The 21,377-nt window shown below is 48.6% G+C and overlaps 2 protein-coding genes across 4 annotated transcripts in view; one reads left to right on the top strand and one right to left on the bottom strand.

Annotated features, from left to right (window-relative positions):
- Window positions 1-3,459, bottom strand: part of CTDSPL (CTD small phosphatase like) — a 108,671-nt gene extending 105,212 nt beyond the window's left edge. The window contains exon 1 of one of the 2 annotated variants that reach the window (XM_036219888.1): window positions 3,078-3,459. In XM_036219888.1, the coding sequence (XP_036075781.1) occupies window positions 3,078-3,156 (79 nt within the window). In that variant the 5' untranslated portion in view covers window positions 3,157-3,459. The remainder of the gene's footprint in view (window positions 1-3,077) is intronic. The other variant, XM_016123939.2, reaches the window with a different exon arrangement.
- Window positions 3,460-6,075: 2,616 nt separating this feature from the next.
- LOC107499648 lies at window positions 6,076-19,206 on the top strand. 2 transcript variants are annotated; one of them, XM_036219884.1, is made up of 2 exons: window positions 6,076-10,729; window positions 18,456-19,206. In XM_036219884.1, the coding sequence occupies exon 1, from the start codon at window positions 8,978-8,980 to the stop codon at window positions 9,998-10,000; it is 1,023 nt and encodes a 340-aa protein (XP_036075777.1). In that variant the 5' UTR covers window positions 6,076-8,977; the 3' UTR covers window positions 10,001-10,729; window positions 18,456-19,206. The 2 variants fall into 2 exon arrangements, with proteins under 2 accessions (XP_036075777.1, XP_036075776.1); XM_036219883.1 differs by having other exon boundaries at window positions 17,714-19,206.
- Window positions 19,207-21,377: the final 2,171 nt, after the last annotated feature.

Here is a 21,377-nt window from a genome sequence, read left to right as displayed (position 1 = left end):
TTTTCTTATTGATTTGTAAGAGGCAACTTCCAGATAGCAAAGTGAACTGAATTAAACTCAGGAAGAAATTTGTCTCTGCATCTTTACGCTATCAGTCAAATCAAACACAACTAAGAAATAAATCGTCCATGACAGGCCGGGCTGACAGTCATCTCGGAGAGGTGCACCACCACGTGGTAATGTGTCAAGAAGTAATTCAACTCGCGCAAAACACTACAGCCCATGCTTAGCAAATCAACACCTAAAGCAAGGCTTATGGAATAGTAACACAATGGTGAATCAGGAAGAGTCCTTAAAGTACATCATCTCATTTAACCCTCAAATCAAACCCAAGAGGCAGTCATTACTAGTCCTATTTTATAGAACAGATGATAAAAGTAAACTTTTAAAACCAATAGCTTCTTTCCTACCACAAAAACAACATCCTGGACCCCCATATTTAAAGACAAAGTGATTGTTTACATAAAGTTAAAATTATGTAAAATATATTGTGCCTATTTAAACACATCAACATGATTAAGCTTAGGAGCATTGCTAAATCTGTTTAGTGGTTTATGAATCTGAAGAAGCTGTTCCAAAGTCTGACTCCAAAGTTTATTGCCACACTGTAGTTAACCAAAATTATTTCCATTTTTTAAGGCAAAAACTACATGAGAAGGATTTTGATGATTTAGCAAGAACCTACTAGCTAGCTATCTCCGCCCCCCCCCCGCCCCCCCCCCAACGGCCCAGAACAAGGAGGTAAAGAATTCCTCTAATCGGTTAATAATCAACCAGTCTGACACTAAAAAACAAACAAAACAAGCTGTTAAAGATGATAAAAGATTATGGTGAAAAGCAATGTAAACAAGCAGAATAGAACATGCATCATCCTGAGTGTTTGCACATGGTTTGGATTTTGGATGGACTGATTCTCCTTTAAATAGCTGAGCAGCTAGCAGCTAGAGGAAAAGAGAAAATGGAAGAGGATCCTACTGGAGTTAGGTGGCAGGCAGCAGGAGGGCTGAGGCCCTGACAAATATTTCCTTGCTTCATGCCACACCTCTCCTCACAAAGCTGTGGATTCTCTTTGGCAAAGCATCACAAAGAGCACTCAATCCACAGCGAGTAAGGAGCACAGGCATCAAACCTCTTTGATGCCTTCTACTAAACCCTCCAGGAGGGGACACACCCAGCCCAGAGCTTGCAGGCCAGGGCCCCAAGAACTGACAGTCCTATGGCAGGAAGACCAGACCAGGTAGGTGCTGTCTGCTTGGGCCCCAGGTTAACATGGAGGTTCACCTGGAGCACACTCTTGTAGAATTTTTTTTTTTTTTTTTTAAAAGAGTTCCCTCATTTAAAATAAACCCAGCACTCAGATGCGAGCGGGACATGAATGACTTCCGCATCTGGAGCTTCTGTTTGTGTAACATGGTTATGTTCCCCGTTCTGGAATTTTTTAGCCAGTTTGTAAGGTACAGAAAAATGCCTGGGGGAGTTTGAATTCTCACTTTACATAAAAGGAAACAGGTATGCAGACACAATGTTCACAGTCTACGAAAGTGCAAATGAGTTGACAAACCCCCAGTCTGAGGGCACCTCTGGTGGTTTCCTGCAGGTTCCCGGTGGGCTTGGCCAGTGGTCTCTGCTTGGGGAAAGGCAGTGGTGTGTGTGTGCCCCTATGCCCACCCCGCTTCCTCAGAAGGGCTGCACCCCTCACACCCCTGGCACAGCAAGGGTGATAACACATGGAAAGGAATTTGACTCTTTCCCAAAGTGAGCTGTGGCCAGTCCAGGCTTGGAGAAGGGAGGGGTCCTGGTGGGCTGCTCCTGACCTCGGTCCAGGTGTTTGCTGGGTGCACAGTGGGAAGAGAGTGAGGCAACCTTTAGTCATCAGAACAAAACAAGCCAGATTCCTTGGCCTTTCAAAACAGTGTCCAAGCCTCAGGACAGCTCAGGAGAGGGTCAGTCGGCAGGGCGCATGAGCGAAGGGGACGCCAAGTCTCAGAGAGGGCCAGAGACAAAAAGAAAAAGAAGAAGAAGGAAACAGAAAAGGGTGATGGGGGCCAAATGTGCTAAAATCAAACCACTGTAGCCCAGCGCCAGCTCTCTGGAAAGGGACATGCCTGGCACCCTAAGGTCTCCCTGAGTGCCTGTGAGAGCCAAGCACTAAATGGGCCCAGGGAGAGTCAGGCTTTGCAGATACTCCCAGGCTGGTGTCATTGAGACTGCAAAGAGCCAAGGGGGGGGGGGGGGGGAATGGCTTGGCCCTGCCTGACCACCCCCCATGTGTACAACCAACTAAACACATGCAGGCACACAGACTGTCTTTTGCACACATATCTGCACATATGGGACCATGGGCAGGCACACACATGGCCTTCGTATGTGTGAGCGCACACACATACACCACCCCAGTGGATGGACACAACATATCCAACCTGCCAGTGGGTGGTGTAGGCACACAATCACACACACACACACACAAACTCCGTCAGGAGTGAGCAGGAGTGAACACACATTTCTGCATGTTCAGGCTCATGCTCATGAAGGCAAAGGTCTCACATGCCCACACAGACGTACACAAAAGCACAGCCGTTAGGAAAACACGCGCTGACAGCCTGTTAGGTACCCGCACACCCCACAATCTCTCGAAGTGTGCACACACAAGTTAGTGCACACACTGCTCATCAGGCATCCATACGCAACCTCTCTGTCTCGTGTACACACAAAACCCACCAAGGCACACGCACTCAAAACTGTCAAGAACACAAAACCGCTCACAACTTCTCCGTCGGCACGAGCGCAAACACAAACTCCCAGCCGGCCGGGGTCACCCCCGCACACTCACAACCTCCTGCTGGGATGCACACCCGGCCTCACGCGCTCTCCGCCAGCGCAGGCATGCTCAGCCTATCTCCGCCGGCACATGCACACTCACAGCCTCCCCTGCGGGCGCACCCCACACCCCCGCACCCTCGCGGCTGGGCGCACCCCTCCCCCAGGCCGTGCCAGCGCCGGGCAGCAAACTCCGGCCGTGCGGGCTGAGCACACGCCCCCGGCCCGCAGCCGTCCGGCCCCCCTGCGCCCCTCCTCACCTTTCTCGCTGGCGCCGGGCGCCCGGCCCTCGTCCTCCTTGGGGTTGGTCACCTGGGTGATGATGGCCGGGCCGTCCATGGGTGCGCGGCGCGGCGGCCGCCCGCCCGCCCGGCCCCCCGCCAGCCAGACGCGCAGCGCTGGGGACGCGCGGGGCCGCGGGCCGGGGGGGCGCTCGCCGCCGCCGCCGCCTGGGCGCGCCCGCCGCCCGGCCCCGCGCTCTGGGAGAGGCGGCCCGGGCTCGCGCCCCAGCTCTGGCCGCCGCCGCCGCCGCTGGGCTCGAGCGGCCGCCGCCTAGTCACCATGAACCCCGGAGCCGCGCCCGGGAGAGCTGCGCGCGGGGAGGCGGAGTGGGAGGCCGTGCGCCGCGGGAAGCGGGAGCGGGCGAGGGGGAAGGAGCGAGCGCTGAGCGAGGGCGGGAGGGCGGGAGAGAGGGAGGGAGAAAGGGAGGGAGCGAGGGGAAGAAGGGCGGGCGGGTGGGTGTGTCCCGGCTCGGGGACCGGCCTCCGCGCTGCCGCCAGCGAGGCCCGCCAGCCCCGGGGGGAGAGGGGTGCGGGGTGAGACGGAGGCGGTGAGTGTGGGGCGGGAGGGGACGCGCGCGCGCGCGCGGGGGTCCCGGGCAGGTGAGTGGGGCGTAGGCGATTCCAGACGGTTTATGGCGATAGGTGCGAAGGACCTGGGGTATGAGGGATGTGGAGAGGAGTCTGGCAGACGAGTTGGGTGAGGGGCGGGGGGGGGGGTGGTGGATGGGGAAAGCAGGGCCGGGTGCTAGGGCTCGGAGGGGTGCGCGGGGTGGGGACCCGGGGCCCGAGGAGGGATCGCACAGCTGCAGCAGTGAGCATGGGCCTTGAGGAAGGATGTTTACCTGGAGGAGGTAGGAGACGGAGTATGGGGTAGGATGCGGGGTCGAGGGTCCCGTGAGGGTCTTGGGAGAGCTGCTGGGCGACGGAGTCCCCGCCGCGGGAACCCAGAGCAGGGGCGTGGGCGCGGAGGGCCCCGAGGTGCGGAGGTAGAAGCTGCTAAGGAGTAGCTCCTTACACCGAGGAGGTCCACGGTTTCCCGCGCGCTGGTGTGAGGAGCACCCGTGGGTGCGGGGAAGATTCAGAAGGACCCGAGGGTGCGCGGGCCGGCAGAAGGGTCCGGGGATGAGGTGCCCTGGAGTGAGCCGCGGTCAGCACGGGGCGTCTACGGACGGGGCTGGAGGCTCCAGGCGTGGGGTGCCGGCAGAACCCACATCAGCCTGGGCCCGAGAGCCCGCGTGCCAGGTCCTCGAGGACAAACCTCTTGGCACGTGGGGGTGTCGCCGTCGAGGGGGGCCTGGGCAATGGGTATTTCCGGGTGCTCTGCAATAAGCGGGCAGGAAGAGCGGGTAGGAAAGGGCCTGCGGCGGGCCAAACCGGGCACGCACTGTGCTCCTGAACAGCCGCCAGCCACTGTCAGGCCTGGGGCGACGGCCAGAGCGCGAGCATGACGGGAAAGTGCTCCCTCGGCCTGGGAGACGCGGGGCCCTTCCGCGCCCGCGCCTTCGCGTTCCAGCTTGGAAGCCACACCAGCAGCCTTGTGAGCCAGGGGGCGGGGCCGTGCCACATGCAGGGGCGGGGCCGGAGCGCTCGCGCTCGCTGCCCACCAATCAGGAGGCTCTGGGAGGGCCTGCGGGGCGTGACGTAGCGGGCAAGGCTGAATGGGCGGGCTGCGGCACAGCGCCCCGCCTCCCGGCGCTGTGTTGCGCGCGCACTTCTGGCCTTGCAGGCTCGTCCAGCTTCGTAGGCGAGGCTAATGGGAACTTTCTCACTCCTCGTACTCACATACCCAGGAGCTGGTTGTAGCCAGGTCGAGTTCTCACGGGGGAGCCAGCGAGCATCTCCAAAATTTTAGAGTACACTCCTGAAGTGCCCCTGGCGAGGGGCAGCCCGCAGACCTGGCTGGTATCTGCACCAGATGGAGCCCAGGGAAAGTCCAGTGTGGGATACAGTCCTGGGACAGGCTCCTGTGGCTGAGGCGGGGGTGGGGGTGGGGGGCGGCAAGCACTTAAGGAGAGCTGCTATAAAAGTTAGGCCCTTTTTCACCCAAATCCAGATTTTAAGTGGCTTCCTGGCTCGGTGTTTGGGGGTGGATCTTTTGGTTCCAGTTTTCTTGGCGCATAAAATATGCTTATGCGTGAGTAGCTTCTCTTCTAAGGTGCCTTTGGAATCCCAGTGAATTGCTCGGGGGGCAGTCGAGCCATCATGGTTGAAGTGAAGTGCCCCTTTGGTTAGGAAGGCAAGCTTTAGTGTAAGTATCCCAGACTCCAGGACACGCTCTGCCTAACTCTCCGAAGTACAGACCATTAGGGCCCCAGTGGTACCCAGGACTTCCCTTGTCCCTACTTCTAAAGCTCTTCACATTTGTTATGAGTATGGCTGGCCCACCAACTGAAGAATTAAAATGTTCTCTGAATTCGACTTAAAAAAACTACTGAATTCTAAGGGGTCATATAGGGATTTGCTAGAGACAGTTGTGTGGGGAGATATGGTTCCTCATACAATTCTTAGTATATAACCACAGAGATCAGCATCCCTGCTCTCTGGCTGATGAAGCCTCCCATTAGCCAGGGCAAGGTGCTGGAGCTTTTGGACTCACTGATACACATGCCTGAGACCTGATTCCTTTTGGGTGGGGCACTTTCAGAAGTTCTGCTCACTTAACTGAGGCCGAGAAGGATTTCAGGGTACAGGGCCAAAGGAAGTGGTTTTCATACAGTCTGTCTTGCTTGGTTTTTCCTGTAATAATGACTCCCCAGGGCCCTCCAGTAACAATTTTTCCTTACCCGCATTCTCTACTATCCTCAGCTCCCTGAAATCACTTCCAAAAAACCCCCTACCTTCACCCAAGTATTTGTTTCAAGCTCAAGCAAGAAAACAGCTAGCAATCTTTTAAGTCCTTCCCCTCCATATTCTTTTAATTCAAATTTTCAATTTGTTGTTTCACAAATATTAATAGAAAGCAAAGAAAAAAATTACCCTTTTTAAATGAATCTATTTTCCTGTTTCTCCCTGATCTTGCTTATATGTAGACATAATTTTTATGTAGCTATAAAACATGGTTAAAATGAAAAGGTGAGCCTTTTTCCAAGTGGTGGCAATCATTGTAACTACCATTATAAATGACTGTATAACACCTTACTGAATGAGTCTTAAATATCTTAGTTGAAGGAAAGATTCAAGAATTGCTATTGGGACAACCGATTAGCCATGAGGAGAAAATACATGTTCATCTCAGTCCTTACAGCATATCAAAATGGATCAAATAATTAAATATACAAAATTCACAAACAAGTAAATATGCCAGAATAAATATGGGTAAATGCCTTTTTGATCTTGGATGGGAAAGGCCTAAGAGTGACAAAAACTCTCGATATTACAAAGGATAAGAGTGATAAATTTGGCTGCATTTGTTCATTCACTTATCGAGTGCCCACTATGTGCTGGGATCTGTTCTAGACACAGGATCTCAGAGTTGTCTGAAACAAGCATCAGGGGAAGGGCTATAACACTCTTACATGTAAGTTATAGCTAAGGGCTGTCCTAGGGGCCTTAAGCCGGCCAGGCACTTTGGCCTCCCTGGGAATGAAAGCGAAGAGCCCCAGTGACCTGAGGACAGGTGCCAACCATTGGAGGCCAAAGCACATCAAGATCTGGACAGATATGTTGGCTGAGTCACGTTTCCCAAACATGCAGTGTCCTTGTACCACTTGTACTATTTACTGTTATCTTTAAATTAACTTTTATTTAGATAGAATTCTTTAAATATAAAATTAGTGGATAGACCATGATCCTAAATAGGAAGAGCTACACAGAATGAGGGGGCACAGAATGGGATATCGGGAGCAGGGGGACATGGACTAGGGCTGGCAAGCCTGGCCCTGAGAGTCTAAGGACAGGCACAGGTAGGAAGCTGGAGGGTATTTGTGACAGCAACCTGGCCTGGAGTCTCTAGTAGAGGCCTGGGGTATAGCTCTAGTGTGGGAGGGGACAGTTGTTCTGGAAAGTGGAGGACAATGGCAAGACTACTCTGAGGATGAGGGAGAGGCTGCCCTTGACAAAGGAACACTGGCTGTTGAGATTAAAGCGAGATGGTGATTTGCAGAAGGGGAAACCGGGGAGGGGACTGTATGGAATGAGTGTCCCAGGCTGAGCGAACAGCAGCATGTTTCCAGGCTTAGAGGCAAGGGAGAGCATGCTCAGCGAAAATGTCAGCAGTGGCTGGAGTTTAAGACTGGTGATGTGTAGGCTCACAGCAAAAGGCTTGTAACTCAAGAAAAGGATCTGGACTTTACTCCGGGGGCTGTGGGGATGACATACCCAGGTGTGTGGTTAGAAAGTTTCTACTGACTAACAAATTAGATAAGGGGCAGTACAAAGCAGGGAACCCCACAGAAAATGTTGCATTAATCCAGAAAGAATGGCGATGTTCTCGGGTTAGCCCCTACCCTGCTCTCCACCTCGGAATCTCTGCCCTCCAGGCTCTGCTCTTGGTCTGGTTTTTCTCTTCATTATGGGCATCTCGGTCTTGAGTTTTGTGTGTCTGTTACATAGTTTCTGTCTCAGCAAGTGCTTTTATGTGCCTCTGTCTTTCTCTGATTCTAGCCGCATGTGCTTCTGGCTTTGAGGAGCTGGGTCGCAGGCTGGCAAGTCCCCTGGTGAAAAAGTTGTGGAAGCTGGATATGGGCTGATTCCTGGTGGTCAGTCGAGTGGATACAACCCTGAAACCGCTCATAAATCTCTCTCGGGGTCACCTTGAAACCCAGATGAGTTTCCTCCAAACAGTAGTCCTTCTCTGATACTGTGAACCCGGCAGAGAGTCTGATATCCGCTCCAAAAAGGTCTGCTCTCGCCGAGGCAGGACAAGCCACACACAGAGGTCCTTTATTTATACTCCAGATATGTATTGGGTGCCTTCAGTGTGCCCAGGGGGTTAGGGCCAAGACCAATGGACAAAGCCCCCTCAAGGGGCTCACAGCAGAGGAATAATCAGAGGGTGGCACAGAGTAGAGCCGACTTATTCTCTAGTAGTCCAGGAGTCCCCGCAGAGGAGATGACACTAACAAAGTCATTTCCGGAGCCCTCAGTTTCCTGGTAGGAGGACTTTTTTATCCACAATGTCCATAGGGAAGGCTGCATCTGAGGAGCAGTAGAACATCATGATGGAGGCAGAGGTTGGGTTCTTGAAGGCCTGGTTGAGTTTGAAGTTTAGCCTGTAGGGTAATCTGCATCCCTTGATACTTCTTAAGCAAGGGACCAGGAACCACTTAAAAAACTAGTTCAGATCTGTACATCGAAGTGAAAAACAACTCAAACCAGCTTAAGCGACAATGGGGACTATACTGGCTCATGTAACCAGACCAGGGTTACATGCCTGGGCTGGAGTGGTCCAAGATCAGCGTTGCTGAAGTGAACTGTCCACCTAGGGAGAGGCTCTCAACTCCAGCTGCCCCTCCCCGTGACCTGGAAGACCAAGGTGTTAGGAAAGCAGAGGGCTTCCTTTTATCCCGACACCCTGTCTGGTCTTCCCTACTCAGTTTCCCCAAGATATCATCCCTGAGAGGTACCCGACAACTCATCCTTTTGCCCTCAACACCCATGCTCCCACAACATCCCCATCCTTTCTAAGATCCTCTCTCCCCATCACACATGGTTTCCTCCAACCAAATGCCTGTGTACACTGATACCCAGGGCTTCCTAGCCATCTTTCCCCTCTGCCCTCATCTGTAGGGATCCTTTCCATGTGTCCTCACGTGGGACCAGTGCAAAACATCCTTCCTACTTACAGACACTTCATCCCCGAGAATAAGGCCCCCAATGGGCCAGTGGTCTGGAAGGTGTAGCCTGCCCCCTGGTGGTGGCTATATTGTGTGGTCCTTTTTATGTACCCAACTGGATCTGGAATCTGGCCTCTCTCCGCGGGCTCCCTGAGTTATATACCACACCAACTGGATCTGGAATCTGGCCTCTCTCTCCGGGCGTTCCCTGAGTTATATACCACAGCCAGAGTGGGCTCAGTCATTTCCCCCACTTCATCTAGCTGTTGTGATTTGCACTCCTTTTCAGCTTTCCCAAGAAAAGCCTTCAGGAGTGTGAGGGCCTGTGTGCTTGTCCGGAGGGGTGGGGAGCGGGGGGAACGAGCGATGTGCCCCAGTCTCGGAGTAGGGGGTGAAATAGCAGAGCGGATGCTGGCTGCTGGTGGTGGAGAAAAGGGGTCGCCCGGGGGCCCTGAGCACAGGGAGAAAAGGACACTTGGCATAAAGCTGGTGGTTAGGAAGGGTTTGGGGGAATTCAAGAACAAGATGTCACCTGGCCTGAGATATACTCTATGGCCCTGGGGTGAGAGGTTGCATCCTCAGGGTACCCAGAAATCCAAGAAGCCTTTCTGGAGGAGGACACCCCAATCACTTCCTCTCTACCTCCAAAATTCCAGACCTGCTCTGCCCACAATTTGGAATAAGGGGACACGTCCCTGTACTCAGGTCCTTCCAGGGAGCCCTGGGTCGGGGGAGGACATGGCTCTACCCCCAAACCCTGTTACAGAGGAGCAGCCACTGGAACAGAGCAGGGAAGCCCTGTGTGCCCTCAGCCCAGGGGCAGAGAGTCCTAGAGTCCTAAGTCGATTTGGTGACTCTGGTGCCAATGGGCCCCATGAGGTGGGACCCCACACTTCTATTCCCTATATGGGTTGCCCTTTCGGTGCCTCTCATATATCCCAGGGTACCAGGTGTCACCTGGCCAGGCTGGTGGAGCTGCTCTTGCCTAGCTGCTGGCACGTGGCCTCTCACCCAGGTTCCCCCGGGCCTTGGGCTGTGGCCCAGCCCCAGATGTCCCTTTTATTCCCCGACTTGTGCTTGCAGAGCCAAGGGGGACAGATCCAGGCATGCTCACGGTCGCTGACATGAGGTATTTCACAGGCAGGTCTGGTCACGGACGCACATCTTGGCACACACAGGTACAAGCTCACTTGTACACAGGCTCAAATACATGCCAGGACACAGGGCACACATGTGACAGGGTTTTATCTGCCCAGACTGGTTTCCCGCACCTTGGCACTGGCTGCTCCTCCCTCCCCCGCCCTCTAGCCCTGCATGTCACGACCCTGCCGTGCGCTACCCTACCGCTTACTCCCCTCGAACCCTGCCCCCCATCCTCCCTCGTGTACGGATCACAGGTGAGAGTGAGGGAGCATCTATTCTCTTTTTTTCACACAAACTTCTCCACACACCTGGGTATAGACAGGGTTGGGCTATCTGTCTCCTTTGGAACGTAGGGAGGAAAAAAAAAAAAGAGAGATCTCAATAAATCGGCCTGTCCTCTGACTCTGCTCTCCTCCCCCCACCCCTCACATCTCATTTTGTCCCTAGCACAGACGCAGGTGCCACGCTCGCTCGAGTGCACCTGCCGTGCCTCGTCCTTCTACGCCGCTGTCGCACGTGCACCGCTAAAACTGATTCTCAGATGCAGCGCTTGACCCCAATGAACCACGACCGCCCACCGGGCCCCGCTCCTGTGCTGCTGTGGGTGGAAGGTGGAGGCACTTCCGGTGCACCACACCTGAGCGCTACGCTGAGGTGGGCGGGGCCCACGGGGCGGGAGACCGGAAGAGGCCGGTCTCCGCTGAAAGAAGCCAGGTAAGCGTTTCCCGTCTCGGAACTTCCCTTTCCCGGCGGGAATGAACAGATGCTGGTCCCTTGCCCCGAAGGCTCTGGAATGAGTGCAATCTGGGACACCTGGCCTGGCCTGAGCCTGGAGATGGGACCGAGGAAGTAAATTTTAGGACCTTTTGGAACCATTGAACTTTATTTTTAAAACATTGAAAGCAAACGTTTTTGAGAAATGATACTCACCACATGGCCAGACCTCGAGCGTTCACAGAGCTCCTTCACATTTTCTGTTTTGAAGAGTCTCTAATGGCTCTTGGCGGGAGAAATGAAGGTGGGTGGGTGTCACCCTGTCTGCTTACCGTACCCCAGGCTTTGACTGGCTAACCATGTGTCCTCAAGGGTGAGACTCCTTGGATGTAAGGCACAGCGTGAGGGGCCCAGAGCCCCAGCCAAAGCCTCACAAGAACCCAAGTCAGACGGTGGAGAAACCCCTCACCTGACAGTCCTCAGGAAAGATGGGGTATCACTGCCGACGGCCAGAAACTGGATCATGCAGGACCAGGGCCGCTCCAGACCAGCACTCCTGTTATTCTAAGGCATTTGGCATGCATGTGACTCAGCTGTGTGTTTCCATCGCTGTGGTCTAACGCTAGCAACTTATTAATTTTCATAAGGCCCAATTTAAATTCTGGGGAATGAGAGAATCCGTTTAGCTCAGTTCATTATATATTGTTCAAGTTATTATGGTGGTATAAAATATCACTCCAAAACTTAGTGACTTAAAAAAAACAACAACAAAAATATTCATATGCGTATGATCCGTAGGACATGGGGCAGGACATGGTAGGAATGGCTCATCTCTGTTTTACATGGTGTCCCCTGGGCCCCTTGAAGGCGGGGGGCTGGAATCATCTGAAGGCTCACTTTCTCTTGTCGCCATTGATGCTGGCCGTCGGCGGAGCCCTTTGGGCTGCTGGCTGGGAACCCCACAAACGGCTGTAGTAGCAGCCATGCTTTTACTACGGTGTTCTGACATCTTGGGGCCTTGCTGCCCCTGGAGCGGCAGGGGCCCCTCCCAGGCAGGGCAAGCTGTCCTGGACACACACTGGCGATCTGTGAGCCTGCCGTTCCTCTGCAGGCCAACTCGTCCTCTGCCACTCCTCAAGGGAGCTCTCACACTCCAGGCCACCATTCCCTTTCCCTGATCACCTCAGGGCCAGGTGCCAGACAAATGAGGACAATCCCTACACCCTGGAGGCCGCTGAAATCATTCACACTAGCTGGTCCTAAACCTGCTTATCCTGTCTCACCGGTTCCCTTGTCTGTTTCCCTTCCTCCTCCTGCCTCCTGACCTACCTTGGTGCTTCCACATGTGGTCACCCCCCCCCCGCCCCCCATGGCATGGCGTGTGCCCATTCTCCTGGGAACGATGAGGGGAACAATGAGGGGAACGATTTTTTTCCAGTGGCAGTTAGTTGTCTTCTGATCTATTGGTTGCACCATACTTGAATAATAATAAAACCCATATTTTAAAACAATGGTCTTGCCGGTGGCTTGGTTGTCATCATGGTGGCTGGGTTCTGAGGGTGTGTCCTCCAAGTGGGAGAGAGCATGGGACCGGGGGAAACTATATGGCGTTTTATGACCTCGTCTCAGAAGTTCCTCTGTGCATGTCTGCTGCATGGTTCACCGAGACAATGCCGAAGTCCCGTCTGGGTTCAGGCGGGGTTGGGGAAAAGACCTCACCTCTTGATGGGAAGTGGCAAGGTGACAGATGAATATGTGAATGGAAATATTGTGGTGGCCAGTTGAGGAAAGTACAGCGTGCGAAATTATCCTCTCTGGGCAGAGCTCCAGGCCGCCCCATAGGTCACTGGCCAGTCAATGGTTAGGATGCTCACAGGTCAGATGTCTCATCCCACTCAGTCTTGCCCTTGGGCCGGAGTAAGAAGAACCCTTGTCTCAGGCTCTTGCCCGGCTTCCCCTTCTCTATGGAATGAGACATTTGCAGAACAGGGCATGTGACTACCTGAAGTCTCTGCTCCCACTGGCCCTGTTTTAGAACACACTTGGGGCGCCCACTCGAACAGTAGGAAATTCTGTTTGAGATGACAGGGCAAGTCATTGGCTGGGGTTGTTTACGGACCTTGACTCTGAGTTCCCGCCACTATTGCAGGTTGTGCCTAACGCAGGTTTGGCTCAGGAAAATGACCGGACGTGCTTTATTTGAAGAAGATGTCATTGACAGAAGTTTGAAAAAAGTATTCTGGGAGAAACATAATATGAAAACCTCAGTCTGAGTGGAGGCATGTTTATCTGGAGTGTGTAACACACGATCAGGGCTGAGAGAGGCACTTTTTCTATTCAGGAAATCAAGGCTCGCGACCCACAATCGACTAGATCTGTGCTCGCTAGGCCCCTCTGTTCTCAGGAAGCTAAACTCATGACTCCACATTGCATATCTCTTGGGCTGTTCCAAAGGAAATATGAAGATACGGAGAGAAATGGGAAAAGAGTAAGACGGCTCCAAAGTTGTGTCATATGTGTTATACCCCTCCTTTGCATATGCATCTGCCAAGAATGCTGTTCCTTACGCTTCGCCTGAGTAACTTCCCAACCTCCCCAGGCCCAATAATTCGGGGCTTCCTCCTCTCAGTTTAGTACTCCTGGGCTGTGCTCCCCTTGGTCTTTGGACTTACAGATCGGGAAAGAGCAATTGTAGGATGAGAAGCAAGAGGTGGCATACACGTCCCCCGGATCAGTCTGCAGACCTACTTCACATCCTGGCTCTGGCAGATGGGGCTGCACCCTCATGTGGGACCGTTCCCTGTGCTGCACGGGACATCCGAAGGAGGCCCTGCTACTCACCTGGTTTCTCCTTCCTGCTGAGAAAAGCTTGATGTGCCAAGGACGTTCCCCTTCCCAATACCGAAACACGTTTTTCTCCATTCATAACTTCATTGAACTTAAAAGTGTCTCTTTTCCCTTTATTTATACAAACACATTTTTCTTCAACAGTGGGGTTCTGAAAGACTATTAGATACTCCCCTCTTTACCTTAATCCTGCTGTGTATGGTCTCTGCTGAGACCAGAAGCCAGGAAGCAAGATTGCTTGCACCTCTCCCAAAGGCAGCCAACAAAACATAGAATTTCTGCAGAGAAGACTTTCTGGACTATGGCCGCTTCTCTTTGCCTCTTAGGACCCGGGCTGCGTTCAGATTTAAACTAGTTTATTAGCAAATAGATTATTCATGTCATATTCATATTCGTGTCTCTGCTGTTTCCTTGTTGGTGCTGAGCTGGCTTAAAATTTCCAGATGCAGCAAAACATTCTTCAGCATTGGTAACCGCTGTCATCGGCAAGACCTCACTCAAAATCGACTCAAGAAAATAGATCTAAACCAAAGACTATGAATTGGCAGCCCACAGGCCCGTGCTGGTGGCAAACATGGCCATTCTTGTTTTTTAAATTTTTGTTTGTACAGTGTGGACTCTCACATGTTTTTTTTTTAATTACAGACTTACAGGAACATTGCAAGAATAAAGAATTCCTATATACCCTTCAACTAAAGTACCCAAATGTTAACTTTTTATCCTCCCCCCATATTATTATTATTTGACCTATTTGAGAATAAGTTGCAGACTTACTTCTAAAGACTTCAGTGATTATTTCCTAATAAACAAGAATAGTCTCTTATATAACCAATATAATTATCAAGTCAGGAAATTAACAGCGATACAGTATTATTACCTACTTTATAGATCTTATTCACAACTCACCAATTGACCTATTCTGCCCTTTATAGCAAAAAAGAAAATTTATTTTTTTCTGACCCAGGATCCAATATTGGATTACGTTATATTTCTTTTGTTTAATTTAATCTAGAACAGTTTCTTGGTCTTTCTTTGTCTTTCATGATCTTGCCAGTTTTGAAGAGTACAGGCCAGTTCTTTTTGGTAAAATGTCCCTGCATTGGGGTTTGCCTGTTGTTTCCCCATGCTTAGACTCAGGCTATGCGTTTTGGGCAGGAACGCTCCAGAAGTGATGTTGTGTCCTTATCAGTGCATCACATGACTAGGCCCATGAACATTGCCTGTGGGTTATTGATAGGATTAACTTTGATCGGTTGGTTAAGGCAGCATCACTAAGGTTTGTCCACTATAAGTTTTGTCCTTTGGTATTATCCCTAATTAAAAAGCATTTTGTGGGGAGGCAGTTTGAGACAGTGGAAATATCCTTTTATTTTCACCAAATGCTTACCATCCAGTTTTAGCATCTGTTAATAATTCTTCCCTGAGTTAGTTACTGCTATCAAATTTTCCCAGTTCGATCAGTGGGAGTCAGTTCAGGTTGGTTTTTCTGCGTATGGGGCATCTTCCCATTATTCTTTGAGCACTACCTTACTTTCTAGTATGACAAATGTTTCAGGCTGATCTTGTCCTTTCTTTGCACTAGTCCTGAAATCAGTCATTTATCTAACGAAGCTCGATTCTTTTTTTGGGACAGAATGGCATTTACAAACCAAGATCTGGGTGCTAGATGTTCTCGTTGCTATTGGAGTGTTATTGATTCTAGGCTTACTCAGTGGACACACATATATAATTCGATATCTATCTATTCATCTATCTACCTACCTACCTACCTATATGTCAGTTTCTCTATCTACATCTATATCAATCTACATCTTTCCCAGTCATCCGTCTATATTCAGTCTACTAAAACCATGAGTTTATAGTTTATACCTTCAATTCCTAATACCACACAATTCGTTATAGCCTCCCCTCTTCCCATACTTGTAACTTTCTTCCCTGATGGTGATAACTTAACTTTCATTATCCATGATATATTTGTACACTCAATCTTAGAATACCCAGAAAGTAGCTTCAGAATTGCTAACCAACTGCAAAAACCAACCCACTAAGTAGAGATCGATATTTGTTTACAGTTCTCTTTGTATTTTGTGAAAATACTTTATTCAAATGTTAATGTTACTTAGGTTAGTTCTTCCACCACCACCCCCCACCCCTGAGTTAGGATCATTTTTTTTTTTTTTCCGGTCTGTATTTTATTTTAGGGCTTCTTCTCATTCTTGTTGATTTCATTTTTGGTAAGTAAAGCATTGATAGTGTCCTCAAAGTCAGAACTGTGCAGGAAAGTGTGCTCAGATGTGTCGCAGCCACAACCTGTGTACTGGCCCCCATCCCACACCCCCTCTGCCCTGCTCTGCTCAGCACCTCAGGTCACCACTTTCATTTCTTCTGGTTTATCCTGTCTGTGTCTTGTTTTCTTGTTCTGTACAAATAGCACACACACGTGTACAGAATATTGCCATTTCTCATTCCTTATACGAATGGCGGCATACAGTAGATACTCATTTTTACCTTTTTTGCTTAACAAAATAGCCAGCGAATTCCTCCTTTTCAGTTCAGAGATCTTCCTATTTATTATTTTATTTTTATTATTATTTTTTTTAAATTTTAACCACGCTGCTTAGGAGTATCTGGAGGGTAAATTCCTGGATCACTGGGGCAAAAGTAAACACGTGTGCACTTTCATTAGGAATTGCCAATTTCCTCCCAGAAAAGTTCTATCAATTCGCATTTCCGCCAGCAGCGCATGAGAGTGCCTCTTTTCCCACAGCTACAACAACAGAACGTGGAGTCATATTTAAAAATTTTGCCAGTCTGCTAGGAGAAAAATGGTATCTCAGCATAACTTAAATTAGTCTTTCTCTTATAATGTAAGTTGAATCAATTTTCATATGTTTAAGGCCCACTTAAAGATACATACATCCACAGTGAACTGTGTATTCGTGTCTTTTGCCCACTTTTCTATTTTTTAGAGTTTTTTCCTACAGTAAGGATATCGGCCATTTATCTGCAACATAGATTGTGATTATTTTCTCCCATTTTGTCATTTGACTTTGCTTATGGTGTTTTTTGCCAAGAGGAAGTTTTTTTTTTTTTAGTTTTACATGGTCCACTTTATCAATCTGTTCTTTTTGTCATTGGAGTTTGAGTCATAGTTAGAATGCTTTTTCTTACCTTTCCTATGTAGGAATCCACTTATGTTTTATTCTAGTGCTTGTATGGTTTCATCTTTTACAGTTGACCTCTGATTTATTTGGAGTTTATGCTCTTGTAGGGTGCGAGATAAGGATCTAGGTTTTTCTTCAGCCCATGGCTATCCTGTTGTCCAAGCACCATTTATTAGTCAATCTCTGCCCCAGTGATTTGAGATGCCACCTTTTATTGTATATTAATTTTCCATATGTACTTAGGTTGATTTCTAGGCATTTTATTCTATTCTGCTGGAGTATCTGTCTATTCATGTACTAATACCACACTGTTTTCATTATAGAGGCTTTAAAGTATATTTTAATGTCTAGTAGGACCATTTCCTGACCCCCACTATAGGTTTTTTTTTTCTATCCAGTATTTTCCTAGATATTCTTGTATATTTTTTCCATATAAATTTTAGGATCTACCTGCCTAGTCCCATGAAAAAATATTGTCCGAAAAATATTCCTAAAATTTTGAATGAGTTTCCAACAATAAAATGGGGTGTGACCACATCAAAATATGGATTTCTAGTTTCTCTTGAAAATTGGGAAGCTCTGTCAAAATGGGCCTTTTCTGTTCACGTGAACTAATAGAGCGCAGCAGTAGCTACAGCTTGTACGCAGGCCTTGTGGTCTCCAGGACTCCACGATGCCCACTGCTCCCTCTAACCTCTCACCCCTGACCTTCTTCATTCATTCAAGTTCCCTGTGTGCCATCTGAGTTGGTGACTCAGGCTTTAAATGGCAGGAAAGTTATATATCATGTCCACCCTTAGTCATCCATTTCTCTGTCTCACAATAAAATGTTATGTGTCTATTTCGTTCACTGCTGTATCTCTAGGGACTAAGAAAAGGGCTTAGGGCATTGTTGGCACTTAGTAGTAGCTGTTCAATGAGTGAATATTTATAGAGAGGATGAAGAAATAATTAAAATATGTTCTCTCTCCAGAAAACCATTGAAAGTACATCAAGTGGAAATTAAATTCTCTTCAAAAGGGGACTGATTACATAAATTATGACTTATCCATACATCGATACAATGGAATGCTAAACAGTAATAAAAAAGAATAAGGAGGCTTTCTGTGAACTGAGAGGGAAAAACACAATTGCAGAATAGTGTATACAACAGGCTACCTTCTGTGTATAAAAGGGAAAAAAAACAAAGATCCATATTTATATTTGTAAGCACACAAAGAAAATCTGAATGGAGTCATAAGAAACAAATAACAGTAGTTAGTCAGAGTTGGAGGAAGTATGGTGAAGAAACTGGGCAGATAGGGACAAGGTGGGCAGGCAATCTCTCTCTCTTTCTCTACCCCTCCTACCCTGCTCTCTTCCCTTCCCTTTCCCCTTCTTCCCTCCTCCCTCCTCCCTCCTCCCCCTCTCTCCAACACTGAGGAGTAGGTTTTAAGCCAAAGGCTTACTTATACATATAAAATGTATACACACATACATACAGGTATAAAAAGAATGATTTAACTAAAGAGACAATAGAGGAAGCCATCAGACCCTGGAGACTGCAACTATCCAGCTTGGACTCTCTCTGTACAGACAACCATGTGATGGAGGCTCTGGGTCACTCGCTGGAATTTCATCCAGTCTTGCTAGAAGATGATATATTGTGCGTGGTAATTCTATCTGGACAGAAGAGGCAATGAAATATGTTTCCACTCTTACTATCTTGCATATAGATAATCCCAGAGGGCACTTTACAAATTGACAGTCAATAAACCACTTCACCTAGTGGAGAAGCAGAGCAAATTCCAAGACAGAATGGTGATATCCACGACACGGACGCTTCGTGATAAAAAAGGGAAAAGATTCCAGCTAGAGAAACCGGGAATTTAGCAAAGCAAGAATTTTTTTGACTGACTATAGTTCTAGAATCATAGAAAGCAAGATCATCTAAATTATTAAAATGGAAATTCAGGAAATCTTCAGGGATCTTACGTTATTATATAGGGTTTGGTACATGACATGATCAATGCGAAATGAATTTTAAAAAAGAAACTGTATTAAGCTGAGTGCTATTCCTCAAATAAATAGATGACTCTATCTGTCATAGTATTTATCAAAATATTTTAAAGTGGGGAGCCCCAAAATAATTAGAACTAAGACTGTGGCAGATAGTATTTTGGATGTATGTATGTCTCAGTAACATTTCTTTTATCCTTTTTTAGTTTATAGTTTTTTTTTTTTCTGAAATTGGCACTGTTTCTTTGGAGTCATTAGCTTCCTTTTTTTTAAAAAAAAAAATCTTTTAAATGGCAAGCCATTCTGTTTTATACCCTCGTTGATTAAAACAACAAATGTTAACATTTCTGTTAGGCAAACTACTAGTGGTATAATTCACACAGCTCAAGGTGATATATTCAAAGTAGAAGAGTATTCATTTTCAAAAAACTATACTAGCCACTTGAGAGTAAAGATACTTACGTACAATGAAAAGTGTTTTCAATTCGCAGGCTGAGAGCATTCATACATACATATACGAGCACAGACATAGAGAAGAATCTATGTTGAACAGAAACAGCTTAGAATCAAAGTACATCTCTGTTGCTTTTGTAAGGTATATTTAAATTAATATTTTTCTAGTAATGACAGTGACATTGTAGAGAAAATGGTGCTGGGAGATAACTATCGATTCAGTAGCATTTCCCCCGTTGTTCCAAGGGGATTAAGAGTGCCTCTCCTTGACGATCTGGGGGAGTGGGGAAAACAGGTTACAAAACGGTGCCTAGGGAATGGCCCCAGTTCAGTAAGAATCACGTTGCCATGCTTCATCGTAATTCTCCATTTCTCTATAGCTCTGCAACGTGAAACGAAGGCCCAGTTAAAACGCTGCTTGGATGACTATGGTCGAAGTATTTTTTAGTTCTTCTGAAAGATGGTTGCTTTCTTGTCTTCACCCATTATTCCCACTAATTGCATAACTTAATTTCTCAATTATGATTTCCTCCTCAGCACTACAGTCACTGACGTTTTGGGAAGTTAAATGTTTTGTTCCCTAAATACCAAAAACATCCACATAATTTTAAAGCAGTTATTAGGAAGGCTGCCCTGACATGTCCTGACCACCAGGGGACAGCCAGTAGCCAGATGATTCGATTCCTTCCCAATTAATTCAGACTCTTGATGGTGAGGTGCTGCCTTCACCGTGGGCCTTCGCCTCTGGCTTCAATGGGGCAGAGGCCTCTGCAATCCTGCAAGCCACCTGCCAGCAGAGTTCCTTGCACTGCTTCTCATGCCTTACCTCACACCTGGGCCTCACCTCAGCCCAGGCCTCACCTCACGCCCAGGCCTCACCTCATACGCAGGCCTCGCCTCACACCCAGGCCTCACACCCAGGCCTCACCTCACACCCAGGCCTCACGCCCAGGCTTCACCTCACACGCAGGCCTCACCTCACACCTAGGCCTCACCTCAGCCCAGGCCTCACCTCACGCCCAGGCCTCTTGGCTCCTGCACTTGAGCCGCTGGGCATCTCTCAGTTTCTTGAATAATCTAGGCTTCCCACCTGCCACAAGGTCTTTGTACATGCTGTTCCCTCTGCCTAGAATGCTTTCCCTTCCTTTTTGACCTACTTATTTCTCCTTCTCAATCACCTCTTCCTTAGGGAAGCCTTCCCTGATCTCCCAGAACATGCAAACGCTTCCATTTCATGCCCTCGTTAACACCCTCTGTCTGAATGATTATTTGTATGATTACACATACATTTATTGTTAGTGGCCTCAGTCACACGGCCTTGTTTTCTGGGGGTGGGGTGTTACCGTGGGAGACCCTGAGCCCTCCGTGGGTAGACACACTTCCACACCCAAACTCACAAGAAACTTAGGGGCTGATATAGGGTGCTTTACAGTGAGAGCTGTGACTATCAGTAGTTTCTTCAGTAACCATCAAAGTTAGAGGTGGGGGCTTGAGGCCAGATGCATCTGCTTCCTTTCCTGTCCAAGTTTTATTTTCCCTGAAGTTCATAATTGTCTTTTAATTTTTTTCTTTTACTTTGTTTTCTCTGTTTTTTTTTTTTTTTTTTCTTACTAATTCATCCCCAAACTTAGCTCAGGTCGTACACATCTCCCTCCCTTATGTCCAAACATGTTAGATGCTCTCCAGCATTAATTTCTTGACAAGCGGCATCTCTCGGAGCCTCCTACCTGCTGCATGTGGCTGAGCTGGGTCCTGCTGCTACCTCGCCATGTGGCGCCTCCTAATGGCTAACGTGTATGAGGCTTCCCTTCTATGGTTTCATGATGTGATTGGCTCCCTACTAGGTCTGACTCTGTGTATCTGAAGGCATTGAAGGGGTGAAGGGAGGGGGCCATATAGAGAACAGGCTTCACTCTCAAGGCGATCATTACATTGTTACTTCTGGGTCTTCAAGTGGGATGGGAACAGCCTCATTAGACAGAAAGAAGCAAAGCAGGCGCATACGTCCCCAATGCAATTCTTAGGTCCCTCTCATTTCCTCATGCTTGCCTCACCAATGCCCTACATTTCATATAAAGGATCCGATCATCTGTGGATTTAATGGATTTTACAATTTGATAACCCACAGGATTTTGAGTCTGATTATTGCAACTTCATTCCTGCTGCTGCATAAGATGAAAGATTCT

Source organism: Rousettus aegyptiacus, unplaced genomic scaffold, assembly GCF_014176215.1.
Source record: "Rousettus aegyptiacus isolate mRouAeg1 unplaced genomic scaffold, mRouAeg1.p scaffold_m13_p_4, whole genome shotgun sequence".
In the NCBI taxonomy this organism is placed as follows: Eukaryota; Metazoa; Chordata; class Mammalia; order Chiroptera; family Pteropodidae; genus Rousettus; species Rousettus aegyptiacus.
This window is presented reverse-complemented; position numbering and strand designations above follow the sequence as displayed.